Source organism: Stigmatopora argus, chromosome 23 (assembly GCF_051989625.1).
Source record: "Stigmatopora argus isolate UIUO_Sarg chromosome 23, RoL_Sarg_1.0, whole genome shotgun sequence".
NCBI lineage: Eukaryota > Metazoa > Chordata > Actinopteri > Syngnathiformes > Syngnathidae > Stigmatopora > Stigmatopora argus.
The window spans coordinates 6,299,409-6,317,276 of record NC_135409.1 but is presented as its reverse complement, the minus strand read 5'-3'; the positions used below and the strand labels follow the sequence as shown (position 1 = coordinate 6,317,276).

The 17,868-nt window shown below is 43.0% G+C and overlaps 1 protein-coding gene across 1 annotated transcript in view; it reads left to right on the top strand.

Moving 5' to 3' along the window:
* Positions 1-10,853: 10,853 nt before the first annotated feature.
* LOC144069267 (uncharacterized) overlaps positions 10,854-17,868 on the top strand; it is a 40,079-nt gene continuing 33,064 nt past the window's right edge. Inside the window, exons 1-4 of the mRNA XM_077594519.1 lie at positions 10,854-10,870; positions 10,913-11,072; positions 14,689-14,749; positions 16,264-16,315. Of these exons, the coding sequence (XP_077450645.1) occupies positions 10,854-10,870; positions 10,913-11,072; positions 14,689-14,749; positions 16,264-16,315 (290 nt within the window). The remainder of the gene's footprint in view (positions 10,871-10,912; positions 11,073-14,688; positions 14,750-16,263; positions 16,316-17,868) is intronic.

The following is a 17,868-nucleotide window of genomic DNA, read 5'->3' as shown; positions in this document are numbered from 1 at the left end:
CATTAAGTAAGGGCAGGGCTGTCACTCCCGGCGAAGGGGCGCGGCGGCCAAAGGGACGCCAAACAACAACACTGTAATAACGTTGACATTTAAAATAGGCTCGGGGTATCATATCCAATTCCTCCCCGTGCACCCTTAATTCCCTTTTAATTGCTTCGCCGAGCCGGTCGGCGAATAAGGCTGTCTCTCTTCATTTACGAGAGAGCGAGACGCGGCCGACGCGTGTTGGCGGTGGCTTCATCTCGCTAAATGGAGACGCTGCCAAATTGCGCTGCCAAGGCAAAGATAATTGGTAGCCCTTCCAAACCAAATCAAACACTTTATAAAGGCGCTTTGATGAAACACTTTTGCCACGCCAACTCCATTTGATGACAGTAATTAAAGAATTAAAGCGTGATTGGGACGAGCTGCATAATTAATGGTCATCCCGTCGCAAAAAAAAAACACTTGGTGAATGGAAATCGATCGGAGGTCGGAACACATTGGCCTCCTCCGACGTCGTCCAATCGGCTCTTCCCAATGTATTTTTCCTCGCTAAAATAGCTGTCGAGTTCTTCTCTACTTTCTTCAAAATTTTGTCATGATATAGGAAATAGGTCATGAACCAGGATATAAATTCAGTGGGTTAGCCTTGAAAGAAGACAGGCAACAAAGGAACAAGAAAAACCCTTCAGACCCCATCACACGCAACTGCTAACCCTTTCAACAACCAGCTAACCGTTAGGGTTAGCTGGTTGTTGAAAGGGTTAGCTGGTTGTTGAAAGGGTTAGCAGTTGCGTGTGATCGGGTCTGAAGGGTTTTTCTTGTTCCTTTGTTGCCTGTCTTCTTTCAAGGCTGGACTACTGAATTTATATCCTGGTTCATGACCTATGACCTCAGGCAGGAAATGAGGTGAGGTGAGTTTGATTGGGTTTTCTTTTCTGCCCCCTGTTGGTCTGGAGGAGGGGCAGACATATCTTCTCCATAGTTGACTTGACAATAGCTTTTAGCTATTAAAGAAATTAATCAATCGATTTCAGGTCTTCAGACTGTTTCTAAATCTAGGCATTTTGCCACTCAAAATCAGACAAAGTTTGTCTACCTTCAAAATAATTGACATTTTTGACAACGTGTCAAAACGCAAAACTTTGAGCATAACGTAATGAATCGGAATGGTAAGTTAAAATGGCGACTTCCAACATTATAAAGTGGTACCTCGAGATACGAGTTTAATTCGTTCCGGGACTGAGCTCGTATGTCGATATTCTTGTAACTCAAATGAACGTTTCCCATTGAAATGAACTAAAAACAAATTAATTCGTTCCAACCCTCTGAAAAAACACCAAAAACAGGATATTGGATTGGAAAAAATGTTTGATTTATTCTAATTCGCCATCTATTACCAAAGTAAAACATAACTAGAGGTTTAATATTACTAAAATGTGTTTAATAGTACTAAAATTATACGGATTTCGAGGGAGGGTCTTTTTGCACGGCAACGCGGTCGTAACATAACATAAACAAATTTAAATGAACTTGGATTACGATGCAGACACACTCAAAAATAAGTTTAATCGAACCTAACACTAAACTTAATTCAAATTTTCTATTAAAGTTTGATAGCTTTCTTCTCCCGGGTCTTGGCTCTATTTGCCCCGCCTCCACACTTACTTTCAGTCAATATCGAGGGTTGTTTCAATTTGTATTCCCTTCAAAATATTCCCAAAATGATGATAAATATTTGCCCGAAATTTTACTCGATCTTGAATTGCTCGTACGTTCGAGGTACCACTGTACTTTTTTTCTCCATGTAAATTGCTGTAAAAAAAAACATTGCTAGTTTTGTTCTTTCCATTTTTGTCATTTCGATGACTTGATATTTAATAGTTTGATGAACGCTGACGTCATAAACTGTAGAAGATTGTAACTATTTGACAGCTCTTCGAATCTCGGTTCAAATGGATTGAAAGCCAAATTTAAATGAAAGCCTGCGTGTGGAAATGCCATGTTTCTCCAAACTGTTCAGTTGAGTGACAGCGTGGCTCATGAGCCCCACTTGGCAGCTCCCAGGTCGCTTTTATCCGCCGGAAAAAAAAAAGGCAGCGCGGTTAATCAAAGCCCATCATTTCCATAATTCATGGATGCCCATCTGTTTGCCACTTCCCCGCCTGGCCAGTACAGAATAAAAACATTCGGGAGAGGGGGCCAAGGGGCTATTTGATGACAGTGTCAGGCAGGCCACACATACACACACACATACACATACACATATGCCACAAAGTTATTCATCTTCATTGGAAAAAAAGTGTAACCCAATCCATCTAATTACACAATATTTTCCCGTGAAGTCAGTAATTAATAATTGATTTGATGAGTTTCTATCTATTGACATCCCATAAGCCATTTGGCTCCTTCTTCATCACATTTCCACGACATTAAAGCTCACCCATCTCAATTTTACGACGTGGCCCAGATTTACAGGGATGATAAACTCGCCGCCTGGTCGCCGGACAATAGTGTTAGATCAAGGGGTGTCAAACCCACTTTGGTGGGTGGGCCACATTCACGCCAACTACCGTATTTTCACGACTATATCATGTCTATATCTAAAATGGTCCGGCCCACGTGAAATCCATTTGAAGTTAAAGCGGCCCGCGAACCAACCCGAGTCTGACACCCTTGTTCTAAAGTAAAGACAAACAAAACGAAGCATTAATCAAGTGGTAACAAAGTCTGTTTCCTACCAGCTGCGTATGACCGAACTGAAGGCTGTCTTTGCTCTGGTGGTGCTTCACTCCTTTCTGGTGGGCTTCTTTGATTCTTCCACACAAGATCACATGCTGTCTGTGGCAATATGGCCGCCCCTGGCCTCTGACTGGAAGTATGGAAAGTTTGACAATGAGCAAAGTGCAATAGCAGAACTCACAAAATTCAAGTTTTATAGTTTTTCCCAAAAATGAGACATTTGATTCTGTACGTACCATATAAATGAGCAACTAAATCCGGCAGAGCACCCTCGCCGGCCGGACCGGGTCACTTTCGGCCCGAGGGCCATATGTTTGACACTACTACGCCAGAACGTCCGCGGTGATGCACGCGGCCCCCCGTCACAGAGCTCCGCAATATTAATATTGTTTATGTTTGACTAATTTGCGTCTCCCCTCTGGATTACACGCAGGGTTGTCCATTTATTATTATGAATTATAATTGCTGTTTACTACGCCGTCTAATCTCAGCTCCCCAATGGAGGCAGATGGCCCCGCTTTGCATGTTGGGATACCTCCATGTTTTCAAGTGATCTGATTTTAAGAGATCAGCAAAACAAAATGGGGATTCCATAACACATGGTGATATTGCGTGGTTTCGTGCCCGGACGATTCGCCGAAAGACGTTTCGCCGACGGACGTTTGGCCGAGGGACAGTTCGCCGAACAGACATTTTGCCGAAACGGGATTCGGGCGCTTGCCCCGCCCCCGGATCGTGTGTGTACATGTTTTTCAACCTCGGCCCGCGGGCCATATACGGCCTGTTACAGATAACATTCGTTTAGGAATAACAAGGGCATGTACTGCCCCCCGCTGGACATATTTCTAAATACAAGAACGTACTACAATGTGCTGCCAATTTTTTATATTTTTTATTTTATCCTTGCGTTTAGAAGACTTATGTGAAATTCTAAGTGCCTTGGACAGACTAGAGGACTTGGAGAACAATACCTGAAAATGCCATGGAACACACTTTTACTTCTAGTTTAATTTTAAATCATTTCCCATTATTTTAGGAAATATATATTCAAAATGATTTGCTGAGAACCTTAATTCAAAGATTAATCTCAACGTTTTCTATGCTGGTGTAAGTTTTCTGGAGTAGGATTTCTGGATTTACAATTTCATTACAGTAGTACTTACTGTTACTACTACTTTATTTTCTCTATTTCTTCTGTCACATACTGTTCTGCGTGAGCTCCAAATGGCTACTACTTTAAACGCAAGGATAAAATAAAAAATATAAAAAATTGGCAGCACATTGTAAGACATACTTGTATTTAGAAATATGTCCAGCCGGGGGCAGTGCATGCCCTTGTTATTCCTAAATGAATGTTATCAGTAACGGACCGTATATGGCCCGCGGGCCGAGGTTGAAAAACTTGTACACACACGATCGGGGGGCGGGGCGAGCGCGCAAATCCCGTTTCGGCGAAACATCCGTTCGGCGAACTGTCCGTCGGCCAAACGTCCGTCGGCGAAACGTCTTTCGGCGAATCGTCCAAGTACCCGTGGTTTTAGGACTGCAGTCACTTTTTGAAATTGTAAACACAGGAAACCTCTTCAGAGTTAATCTTGTAAATCTTGGAACGTTTCAGGAATATTTCCTAAAAAGCACAACAAATGAAAATCCCTTAATACTCTTAATGCTTTGCCACTTCTGTCCTCGACGGGACACGGATTTCAAACAGGCAATTTTCTCCTTTTCCCATACTTGACAGTTTGGAGTATGACCTAAAAATACTAAAATAGCCTTTAAGCCAAATAACATGATTGTAATGGATTCCTATTAGGCCCGGCTGCTCCCGTGCACTTTGCTAGCTCGTCTTTTGTCACTATTTTTACAGGCGCTTCAGTAAAACAGCGGCCGGATCGGCTCGAAGCGGATTTGGAAAGAGCGTTACTGTCGTCGTGTGAATTTTAACAGCTGATCTGGGATATACACCATCTTGTAAAGATCCCCTTTTATCCCACACGCTCTTCCTTTGCCAAGGAATAGTGTCGCTTTGATTTCAGCCAATTGCGAGTAGCCTTGCTCTGCACCGAGTGGATTTAGATTTCTTGCAAAAAAAAAAAATCCTCAGAGGGGTTTTCCTGGCATCTCTTGATAGGCCGCGGCCATATTCTCAAAGCTCAGCCACGGTTTGCCGCGGTTGGCCGGCAAACGGCGGCAACGCTGGACCCATTTGAAGTCCTTGAATGCACCGTGGCAGATGTGCTCACTCCCTTCTTTTTTTATGACAATGGAACTCCCTTTGTCTCCTCAAATGGTTCTTCTTCACAAGAGTTCAAGGAACCACCGCGATTCCTTTATCGCTTTCTGTTGTCAGGATCATCGCGTTCATCCTCTAGGTGTGCGAGTGTGTGTGTATCTGTGTGTGTGTGTGTGTGAATCCTTCTCTTTGTTCTCAACGCAATCTGCCTTGTGTGTCACACTTCATCCTGCCAGATAATGGAAGAAGGTGACGGCAGCATCTGAAGTCGGGAGATGAAAGGGAAAAACATACACACACACCCTACACACATACACACACACAGCCAATGCAATAGGGCAGTCAATGTAATCATCCAAAACAAATCAGGTTGCAAAATCAACTACAGTGGTACCTTGACATACGATCTTAATCGGTTCCGGGACTGAGATCGTATGTCGATTTTCTCGTAACTCAAACGAACGTTTGCCATTGAAATGAACTAAAAACGAATTAATTCTTTCCAACCCTCTGAAAAAACACCAAAAACAGGATATTGGATTGGAAAAAATGTTTGATTTCTTCTCATTCGCCATCTATTAACAAAGTAACACATAACTAGTGGTTTAATAGTAATAAAATGTGTTTAATAGAAGTAAAATTAGACGCATTTCGCAGAGGGTAGAGACAGCGACATACGGGGGGACTTTATCCACAACGCACTTGTAAACGAACATACAAATTTAAATGAACTTGTATTAATATATACAGACACTCAAACATATGTTTAATGTGACTTTACACAAAACTGAATTCTAGTTTTGTCTTAATCTTTTTTTTACCTTCGTTCTGGGCGGGTTAGCTGTTTACCACGCCTCCACCCTCACGTTCACTATCGATGGGCTGTTTGCTGTTGTATTCCCTTCAAAATATTCCCAAAATGATGCACACAAATGTCCTCAATGTAAAATGAACCCATTGCCCACTATTGACGATGATAGATGTCCGATCCATTTTAACAGAAAGGGACGATTCGTTCATTCGCCCCTTCCATTCAAAATAGCAGCAATAAGTTAACATTTTGCTCAACTGCTCCGACACACTTGAGCTCTTGTCCGCCAACCAAACTGAGCTTGACACCCCAGATTTAAAAGCTCTTTCCCATTGGACATCCGTCGCCGTCAATGGTGGTTGACCACCAGCCCGAAGGACGAGCACGAATTACGAGCGCGTCAAGTGTTTAGCGCGATGCGCTTAATTAATTCACTCTGTTTGTATTTACGAGCTGATAAAGCGGGACAAAAGCGCTGACGGCGCTCTCCGCCGATTCCCTCGCCGACTCTTCCATTGTTGGCTTTTTCGCCGCCGCCGCCGCCGAAAGCCCGCCCCCCCAAATTACGTTTGAACGTGACCCGGTCGTGCCGATGGAGTTCCTGTAATCTACCAAACCCCCCCCACCCCGTCCCTGTGGCGCGAAGACGAGGGTGCTCCTCGCCTCCGTGCCCTTGAGCGGTAATTGGTCCGATCCCTCCAGCATCCGACTGGAGGGCGCCGGAATCCGCAGCTCCCCAATCAGCCGGCTGTCAGTCACTCCGCCAGCTAAACTAAAGCCGCGGATGGCTAACAGGCTGAGATTGGGATTTGGAGTTGGACAGGCATAAATCTGGGAGACAAGTTTGTGCTCGGCTAGGTAGTCTGGCTATTACTCCATGGAAGCCCGCTACCCAATTCTGTCTTTGGCTTATTTCCCCCGCAAACGTACATAAGTGACAACTTCCACCAGCTCAATGGGCGTCGACTTCGGAAGCATCCAAACAAACCATTTTGACAGAGAATTCACTTAATGCCGCTTAAATATAGTCAGATATTATCTTTATCTTTTGTAAAGTGCTGAGGCCCAGACACCGAGATTGCCTGTAGTGGAAAAATTCCTTCCTTTTCCCAATCGCTTATCCTCACAAAGGTGGCAGGGGGCACTGGTGGCTACGCCAGACAATCGCAGGCGTTACGTTAAGTTCGCTATGTTACGTTAAGAGCAATGTTCCCTCTAATTTTTTGTTTGTCTGGGCAGAAAGACAACCTCCCTGAGCATACTACCACTACAGTACCAGTGAGCAACATCATCATTGCTCACTATGGGCACACACCAGTATCACACCTGCCATAAGCAGGTGTATGTCTACTACACATAAATGATTTAGTAATAATAAAATGTAATGATTAATATCTATGAATGGGCGGCCTGGTGGATGAGTGGTTCGCGCGTAGGCCTCACAGCTAAAACAAAAAAAAAATGGGGATTTTATTTTGTGCGCTCCATATGATTTACTGTGCGCAGAGGTGACGAGAGTAGTGCGCAATTGCGCACGCGCGCAGCTTAGAAGGAACATTGGTTAAGAGCGTGGGAAGTGGTAGGGCCCAAATGCGGAGAAGCAATTAAGGACAAGGGCGTGGAGTGCTCTAACAAAAATTGGAATAACGAAGGCAGGAGTGTCACGAAAATAACAACGACTTGGAATTAAATAACAAACCCAACCCTGACATGGAAGACAAGCGGAAATGAGAAACCTGGAACCTGACATAGAAATAGTGTAACGCAGACAAGGCAGGCGATCCGACAAACACACAGGGTTTAAATAGACAGTCTGGGGTTGATTACAAAATATACACACTTGATCACACAAGGGAAGCCATGAGGGACACAATAGGACAAACGCATACAAACAATCACACGGACGGCACCCACGAGCTGTGGTCGTTAGCTAAAGATAAACAATGAAATATTCTTAAGGTTTTTAATCCCAGTTGTATCGGGTATTCAGACAAAAACAAGGTGCGGCTACAGATATCTCTCACCGGCCAACTGCGAAGTAGTTTATTTTGCCCCCTCCTTATAAAATATGCATGATAATTACTCTGCGTACGTTAAACTGGGCGGCGTCGATCTGCTCTATCCCGTTTTGTTTGCCCGCTTTGGGTAATGAAGATTTTAATGTTGCGCCAACGATGTGCCAAATGCCAATGCCTACTTGTAAAAGCAACGGCGAATGGTCAATGTTGCAAATAAAAAGCGCGTTTGGTTGCAAACTGCGACATCCCGGCGCACATTGTATATTAATACAACTCTTGGCATCCACGCCGCGCAAATTCCACTTTAATCGCCACTCTCAATCAGCACCCGCGTGCCCACGCTGACCTTGCTAGCGGCGCCACGCGCACCCCGGCGCGAGCCGGGCTATCGATCGACGGTGAAAAAGTTCACGCCCGCCGTCGTCCATCACGCCGGAAAAGCCGGTGCCTGACGATAATTCCTTCCAACGGTGATTAATTTGGCCAAATAATGATCCGCGCCGACACAATCATTCCCTTTCCTCTTGGAGACGGGTTTAAAAAGGGAGCAGTGTTAGCTAAAACAGATAAATGGCCTCCTATGGTAGTAAATAATGGAGCCTTTATCAGAGTGAAGCTGTGACCTGTACTGGACGTTCAATGCCGGCAGCTAAATGCCTGGACCGGTTGTTCCGGCTCAGACGCATAAACAAGGTGTATTCAGTGGTACCTCGACATACGAGAAATTCGAGATACGAGTAAAATTTCAGGCGAATATTTATCTTGAGATACGAGACAAATTTTGATATACGAGCAGACAGTGGACGCGAGAGGCTGCTGGTAAGAACATCATGGACACTGTCTCTCTCTCCCTGCAACTCCCTCTTTGTAACGTCTCTGGTCGTAAATCCCTCTTTGTAATGTCTCTACGAGCACTGGGCGGAGCGTTGCATGTTTTCAGTGTTTTTTTTCCCCCGTTAGTCAGTGCGAAAGGGGTATATACTACTTCTCGTTGGCAAGTGGTCGTGCGTTATTCTATTGTGAGGACATTTGTGTGCATCATTTTGGGAATATTTTGAAGGGAATACAAACTCAAACAATCTTCGATATTGACTGAAAGTCAGTGTGGAGGCGGGGCAAAAAGAGCCAACCCGGGAGAAGAAAGGTATGAAAATGTCAAACTAAATTAGAATTAAGTTTAGTGTTAGGTTCGATTAAACTTATTTTTGAGTGTCTGCATCGTAATCCAAGTTCATTTACATTTGTTTATGTTATGAGCGCGTTGCCGTGCAAAAAAGCCCCCTTCCCTCTCTAACCGATGCAAAATCTGTCTAATTTTAGTACTATTAAACACATTTTAGTAATATTAAACCACTAGTTATGTGTTACTTTGTTAATAGATGACGAATTAGAACAAAAAAAAATCCAATCCAATAACCTGTTTTTGGTGTTTTCTCAGACGGTTGGAACGAATGTATTTGTTTTTAGAGCTCAGTCCCGGAACAAATTACGCTCATATCTCGAGGTATCACTGTACTTCATATATGTTCATGAAGAAAGAGTTCTAAAATTGGTCTTTTGAATGGACTAAACTTGAAAATGTTCAAAGTTCCACCAGAATCTGTCCGGGGTCGTCGTACGCTCTTTCCAATTCACTACAAGAACTCGTGTCCATCTCAAAACAGCAACAATGACCATAATAATCTTATTTGAAGCTACGCATTTTACATTTTTTGGAGGGCAATTTTTTATTTGACCAAAATGAAGAACAACAGGCTAAATAGACATCTGTTAACAAAAGGTTTTCAGATAACTATAGTGATTTGATGCTCTCGGAACTAAAAACATCGGAAGCCATCTTTCCAAGGCGATCCGTCCAGAAGCCTAAAAGTCACTGAGGCTCCTCCTCCATTGCCTTTTAGCACATTTTGTTCCCTTTCTAAAAGGAATGACATGTGTTGTGCTGGCTTTTATTCCGCCACTGGAGGAGGCATCTCAGCATCTCAGCATCTCCACCCATGCTGAGCGGCATCGCCATTAATATTCAGATTGATCAACATCCTATGATTTATCTCCTCGCCGCTGGGAGCGTTGACACGGCGCACAAGTGGCCGCCCTGTTGTTTGATGAGCACGATAATTACGTCAGCCATATGCCACCTTTTTATTTTTGATTTATTCCTGGACTTACCAAAATGCCCCGATCCCAACCCGGAGTGGCGTTTTGCTGCAGACAAACCGTCATTGACATTCCGTGTTCATTATTTGCTGCTGTTTGCCCCTGCATTTTCAACCCCCCCCCCTCCTCCTCATCTTCTTCATCTTTTGCCATTCCTTCAGCTCCCCGGCTCCTGGTAAAAACCCCCCTCCCCACCCCGCCCAGCCCAGCAACCCCCACCCTGGCTCTCTTGATTATGTGGAGCCAGAATCGGGGAAAGTGTCACTATGGAAACAGGGGCAGAGGCAGCGGAGGGCTGGCTCTTGACGCCAGAGAGGGTGCGCAGAAAGAATAGAATCCACCGGCGGTCATCTGGTCTGAAAATTTGGGAGGTAACAACAGAATTTTATCCCCCACTCAAAGCGCAACTGGGAGGTTTATTTTTACCCAGAGCACTTTGCTAAACCTTAAGTGCCCTACGCCTTTTTTTTCATTTTTTTTTTTATTCCAGCGCCATTTCTCAGCCCATTAGTCGCAGATTCCAACCTCCTTTTGCACTTTTTTTTGCAATTCTACTGACAATTTATCACTTGTTTTTTTCCGCCGCACCCGCATTTTAACATGAGGAGAGAGACGTCCAATTTGTTTGCACAAGAATCACTCCAATGCGTTGGGGGGGTCCAGCGGCGGCGGTAAAAGCCACGTAATGCGTTCAAAATAGCTAAATCAGAAAAATTCTGACATCGTTGGGCGTCAATGGCATCGAATGAGCCGCAAAAGGAAGATCCGGAAGGAAAATGCGGTTCAATGATCGACTTATGATAGCCAAATCAACATTTTGTTTGCAAACGAATGCCACTTTTCGGGGAACAATGCGACGCAGAACACGAGTTTTCACGTCAAGTTAGAGCAGAAGGGTGGGGCGTCGGGGATGGAGAAAAAGAGGGGGTGCCGGGGTGAGCGAGGGGAGGAGTAAGAAAAAAAAAAAAGAGGAGGAGGAGGAGCGCAATCAGAGCGAGGTTTCATAGTGAGACGCCAGCGGAGACAGCGGCAAAGAGGAGGCGAGGTCGGAGGAGCGCCATCCCTCCCATCCCATCCCGAGCGAGCCAATAAGTTCATCCCAAGTTACGGCAAAGACGTCCACCCCGAGGTATGCCCTCTTCCTTCCTTCAAAATAATAAGCCTGACTGTAGATATCCATTTTATTCGCATGTATGTATGTATATGTGTGCTAATATATGTGTGCGTATGTATATGTATGGGTGTATGTACATGCATGTGTATATATATATATACACACACATATACACATATATATATACATATGTATATATATATACATATATATGTGTATATATATATATATATATATATATATACATATATGTGTATATATATATACATATATATATATATATATATATATATATGTATATACTTCAGAGACACGCTTATTTATTTATATATTTATTCATGTATTTATTTATTAACTTACTTATTACCTATCTATTTATGTCTAAAATGTTTTTTCTGTGTCTGTATTCTCACCCTCTTGCTACTGTGACAACGAAATTTCCCGAATACGGGATGAATAAAGTTATCCAATCCAATCCAATCCAATCCAATTAGGAACAACAACAAAACAGTTTAGATTCATCCTAATGTCAACCAATGACATTTGTCAGTCTTCAATCAACTCGCAGAATGTATATATATATATTTTTGGAGGGTGTTTAAATGCGATGATGATCCCTGGGGGCGCCGCAGTCATTAATAGAGCATCGGTGCGGTCTGATTATCTGTCCAGCGCTCTCTTCATTAGTACCATTAAGGTCACCATAATGTTATCAGGCGTATCGACCCGTCCAAGCGGTTCTTCGCCATCCCTCCCTCCTTCAGTCTTGATTTTTTTTTCTCGGTCTTCGCGCCGTCGATAACGTTCCCTTGAACGCCGCGCGACTATCGAGTGGACTAGCGTATTATCCTTGCGCTAAGGTTCAGATCTGGTTTAGGGGTCACGTCGAAAAAATGGTCCCCAGGCCCAATTTCTGGCACTTCCCGCGGTGAAATCTGCCAAAGATCATCCGCCGTGCAGATGATTGACAGGTGGCGACGGGACGATGTGCCGCCAGCTGTTGCGCCGGTACCCCTGGCGTGTATTGGTGGGCGGCACGGACCCACGCGATAAGAAAGTGGACGGAGATCAATGCGAGCAGCTGTTGCGAGTACTTCAAACGCCGGCGTGTTGTCGGCGCCGGCGGGCTCTCGCGCCAGGGAATCAAAGGCTAATGAGACAGTCGACGCGCAAACGCACCCGGCAGACCCGTGAATATTGATGCGTCCCGGGAGGAGGGCGGAGGATGGCTGTCTTTGGGGTGGACTGGAAAGTCTGTTTTATGTGTATAGGCGGTCCACTCATCGGTTCCGCAGAGGTCTTAGTTTAGATGGTTTAGTGGAGCCTTTGGAGATGAAGCGATCCGTTTGGTTGCGAACTCGAGTTTTCGTTGGGAACGTCAAAGCGATCTGAAAGAATTCGGCAATTTGAGTTTCATTTCGACTTTATAGCATCTTTCGGCATTCTAGAAATGACTGATAGCTGGATAGTGGATCGGATTGGAAGGGTGTCAGACTCGGGTAAGTTCGCGGGCCGCTTTAACGTCAACTTGATTTCACGTGGGCTGGACCATTTTAGATATATTTAGATTTTTTGTTTTTATAAATGGATTAAAAGAACTGGAGTAAAATCCCTGAATATTCAGTTTTTTATAGATCTAAAACAATGTTTATTTTAGTTTTTTTAAAATATATTTTTAGATTTAAAAAATGATTTTTGAACTAAAAACACGAAAAAATGGATTAAAAAATGACAATTATTGATTTAAAAGGGGGGGGGGGAATCAGCATATTGAATATACATCTATACTCTTCATTTTAATTTAATCCTAAAACAGAAAGTCGGCACTCATGATTTACTTTCCCGGGCCACACAAAATGATGCGGCGGACCAGATTTGGCCCCCGGGCCTTCACTTTGACACGTGCTATAAAGTATTCAAAAGTATTAAAGTAAATAAGCACCTTAACTGACTGAAAATATTCAATATATTTAAATTAAAATCTTTTGATATTGCATTTTATATATTACATTTAAATTGTCATACTTGTATAATGACAATAAAAACATTCTATATATATATAATATATATAGAATATATATTACTGGTACTTATACTGTTTATTTATTATGTTGACCACGAATTGATCCATTACTATTCATTGATTATTTATTTATCATTACTATATATTGATTATCTATAGATGAACACGATAGCGTCGATCTCGAAGCAAGGTCGACTATCTTATCTTCGCCGTCGCCAGTTGGGCGGACGGAGGACGGCCACGCCGGCCGGGAAGACCAAGACCGGCGGGGCGGGTAGACGGTCTGCCTCCGTCTCGACTCGGACTCATAAATCAAGGCCGCCTATCGCGCGTTCGCCGGGCCGTGACGAGGCGGCGCGTGGTCCCCGGCAGCTATCGATCGCGCGGGATGAGATTGTCAGGGCGTGCGTTTCGCCCGTCTGAGCACGCTCAGTCAAGTATCCCGCCACGTCCCGGGCAGCGTGCTCCTCTCGGGGCTACATGTTCCGTCTTAATGTCATGTCAGTAGCACCGTCAGCCCCGTCGCGCATCGTTTGTTTCCAAAATAAGATGTCGGTCGGTGTAAAGTTATCAGCCCTCGCTCCCCTTACCCCAATGTTACCCATACCTGTCAACTTCCACGTTTTTTTTACACGTATTTTATACGATTTTGGATCGTTTCAAATTGGGTACGCCCTATAACAACTATTTTTTTTGTTAAACCGATCTGGTTTTACCCATTTCGACTCTAATCCGGAGCGTCTTGGTCACTGAAAACATCATTGTCGACTGCTAATATTGTCATAATTTAAGCATGATATGCACACACGCATTCCCCTTTCACCCATCTATCTTTTCACTATATAAATATAGCGTGTTAGCAAGCAATGTACCCAGACAGTCAAGCTGTCAGCGCCATACATCTTGAATTTAGTGCATACAAAAAGGGACACCAACTGATTGGGAACCCCATCCACTTTGGATGAAACTTTAGATCACAAGTGTCAAAGTGGCGGCCCGGGGGCCAAATCTGGCCCGCCGCATCATTTTGTGTGGCCCGGAAAAGTAAATAATGAGTGCCGACTTTTTGTTTTAGGATCAAATTAAAATGAAGAGTATCGATGTATATTAAATTTCCTGATTTTCCCCCTTTTAAATCAATAATTGTCATTTTTAATCCATTTTTTTCTGTGTTTTTAGTTCAAAAATCATTTTCTAAAAATCTAAAAATATATTTAAAAAAAAAAGCTCAAATAAACATTATTTTAGATCTATAAAAAACTGAATTTCCAATGCTTTTAATCCAGTTCTTTTAATCCATTTATTAAAAAAAAAAATCTAAATATTATATCTAAAATGGTCCAGCCCACGTGAAATCAAATTGAAGTTAAAGCGGCCCGCGAACCAACCGAGTCTGACACCCTTGCTTTAGACTTTTAAGTGCGCCCTATGTGAGTAAATATGTGCCGCGTTGCATTTGTACGTTTTATTTTAACATTAATAAGGGAAGCAATTGGCCGAGGTTGAGACGTATGGTTAACCATTCCTTAGCTTAGCTCTGCGACCAGAAATGTCTACCATTCTTTTGAAACGAGGGCGCAAGGAATGACTGCTTCATTTTCTTTCCAGCAACCACATGCCAGTTCCCAGATGAAGACCACCACAAGTCTGAAGCGACGGCGAGGCTCTGGTAAGCACCGATAGTGCATCGGGGTGCCGTATCACCGGCTTCAGGCATTTGCAAATGACTATTTGTAAGGTCACGAGTGCGGAAATGTGCTAATAAATCTGCGTTTTGATGCAGATTAACGGTCCGGAAGCACCTGTTAGTCACAGTCCATTATCTTCCCCTCGGTGTAATTCTTTAAAAGCGGTTGTAAAATTTTAAACTGGCGTAGTAATGGATTTACAATCATATTTAAAATACTAAAGGCCAGTTTGAAGTAGAAGGGGGGAGGGAAAAAAAAGATAGGAGTTGAATTATTCACTGGCACTCAGTCAGTCCATCCTTTTAAAAAGGCAATTGCATCGACGTTTGAGGGGAAAAAACAGGGCGGCGCTGTCATTTTGTTTTCAAGAGGGACTAAATTGCCGATTCTTGACAGTTGGAAAATGAAGGAGTCCTTGAATTTGATGCTCCTGTCATGTGAATTCGCGGCAAGCTTGCAAATATTGCACTCTCCTGCCTGACCGCCATTTATTTTCCTGCATTTTCCTCCGTAAATACAATGAGAAATACCAGTGTGCAATGTTCCCTCTAATTTTTTTGTTTGTCTGGGCAGAAAGACAACCTCCCTGAGCACACTGAGCAACATCATCATTGCTCGCTATGGGCACACACCAGTATCACACCTGCCATAAGCAGGTGTATGTCTACTACACATAAATGATTTAGTAATAGTAAAATGTAATGATTAATATCTATGAATGGGCGGCCCGGCGGATGAGTGGTTCACGCGTCGGCCTCACAGCAAAAAAAAAAAAGGGATTTTATTTTGTGCGCTCCATATGATTTGCTGTGCATAGAGAAGACGAGAGTAGTGCGCAATTGCGCACGCACGCAGCTTAGAGGGAACATTGCCCGTGTGGCAAAAGGCTAAAAAAAAGGAATATTAACTTTGAGTCGATATTTTTTCCCAAAAAATAATAAATAAAGGTGGGCAAAAAACCCAATCAATGTTTTGGAGAAGCGCAAGGCAAATGTATTGACGACCACGGCGGCGCAAACGTTACGCTAGGCTACGCTACGGCGCACCGCGCGAGTTGTCCCGGGGCGCTTTGACGCATTTCTTCATCTTGTTTTCCCGAGCCTCGTCTGTGAAACTCAAGCGCATGAAAGAGCATGAAAGCGCTCACCCACTCCCCCTCCTGGCCTGCCGAGAGAACTTGAAAGCAATTTTCTTTTAATCAAGTTGACTATAAAAGCCCTTCTGACGCCAGCCGACCTTTTTTTTTGTTGTTTTTTTTCCTCAGCCCCCAAAGCCCCCTCCCCCCTAATCCCGGCCTCGGCCCGCGATATTGATTTCCCGATGAGCGTTTTTTTTTTTCTAAAATACCGCCAAGCGACATAATGAGAATTTTCTTTGGCTTATTGCACTCTCACAGACAAGAAAATGAAGGCGCCTCGTATTAAAAGACGGCCCCTTTTCTTTACGAAATTGGATTCCATTTGCCGAGAGCTGATTTTTTTTCCTGCGTTCGCAGGAAGCCCGACTGCTGCGGCGAGCGCCGGTTCGAACCCTCGTCATCGGAATCAGTTAAGTATCGTTTATTGTTCACACCCAACGTCGATAAACGGCTGATTGGTGGCATTTCGAATAATACACCAGGATATTTAGTCCTAAAATCTGGTTTCAATAGAATACAATTTATTTAAAGCACATGTGTCAAAGTGGCGGCCTGGGGGCCAAATCTGGCCCGCCGCATCATTTTGTGTGGCCCGGGAAAGTCAATCATGAGTGCCGACTTTCTGTTTTAGGATCAAATTAAAATGAAGAGTATATAGATGTATATAAAATTTTCTGATTTTCCCCCTTTTAAATCAATAATTGTCATTTTTAATCCATTTTTTCTGTTTTAGTTCAAAAAACATTTTGTAAAATGTAAAAATATATTAAAAAAGGTCAAATAAACATTGTTTTAGATCTATAAAAAAATGAATATTCAGGGCTTTTAATCCAATTCTTTTAATCCATTTATATATAAAAAAATCAAAATATATCTAAAATGGTCCGGCCCACATGAAACCGAGTTGACGTTAACGCGTCTCGTCAGGTCCTCAAAATATTTGAAAAAATGCTTCACTGATATTTAATTGATGTCCAATTCATCCTAACATTGTAACCAAGCGTCATGAAGATCCGGCGGGTGTCAGAAGACCCCCTAAACGAGCAGGGGGGCTTAGAGAAAAGTAGCTAAAGTCCGTAAAATGATGGATGGTAGTTTAGATGAGCCATTATAGAGTGCGAGCGGCATTTGACATCTCAGTCGTGACAAGACAAACGATCTTTTACGCTATTTATTATGTTTTATAGCGAGAGCCTCTCGCTTCTGTATTCATGACGTCGTAAATCTGAGGCTTCCGTTCGATACCTGTACGGCTGGGAAAACATGCATTTATTATTTATTTAGGTGCTGTGTCCTAAAAGGTCATACTGCAAAGTGTGTGTTTTGCTGGAAGCCACACTCGGGACTTAGGGGGACATATATTCTATGAATTTTAAAGCGCTACAAAGTCAAACATTGGAGAATCTCCACCATCGGGAAAGCTGGAGGCTAAACGCAAAATGAAAATCATGTAAACAAATATGTGGCTAGAAAAGCTTGAGCAAAAAGGGACTCCCAGAAAAGCTAATATTTGTTTAAAAGAGGGACATTTTTCTTGGTAAAACCCAGCCAATTTCCATCAAACTCCGTTTGAAGCCAAGAGAAAAATATCACCGTGCAAAATATTCCTCTAGCTCACTGGTGTCAAAGTGGCGGCCCGGGGGCCAAATCTGGCCCGCCGCATCATTTTGTGTGGCCCGGGAAAGTAAATGATGAGTGCCGACTTTCTGTTTTAGGATCAAATTAAAATGAAGAGTATAGATGTATATTCAATTTCCTGATTTTCCCCCTTTTAAATCAATCATTGGAACTTTTTAATCCATTTTTCTGTGTTTTTAGTTCAAACATCATTTTGTAAAATCTAAAAATATCTTTAAAAAAGCTAAAATAAACATTGTTTTAGATCTATAAAAAACCAGAATATTCAGGGCTTTTAATCCAGTTCTTTTAATCCATTTATATAAAAAAAACCTAAATATTATA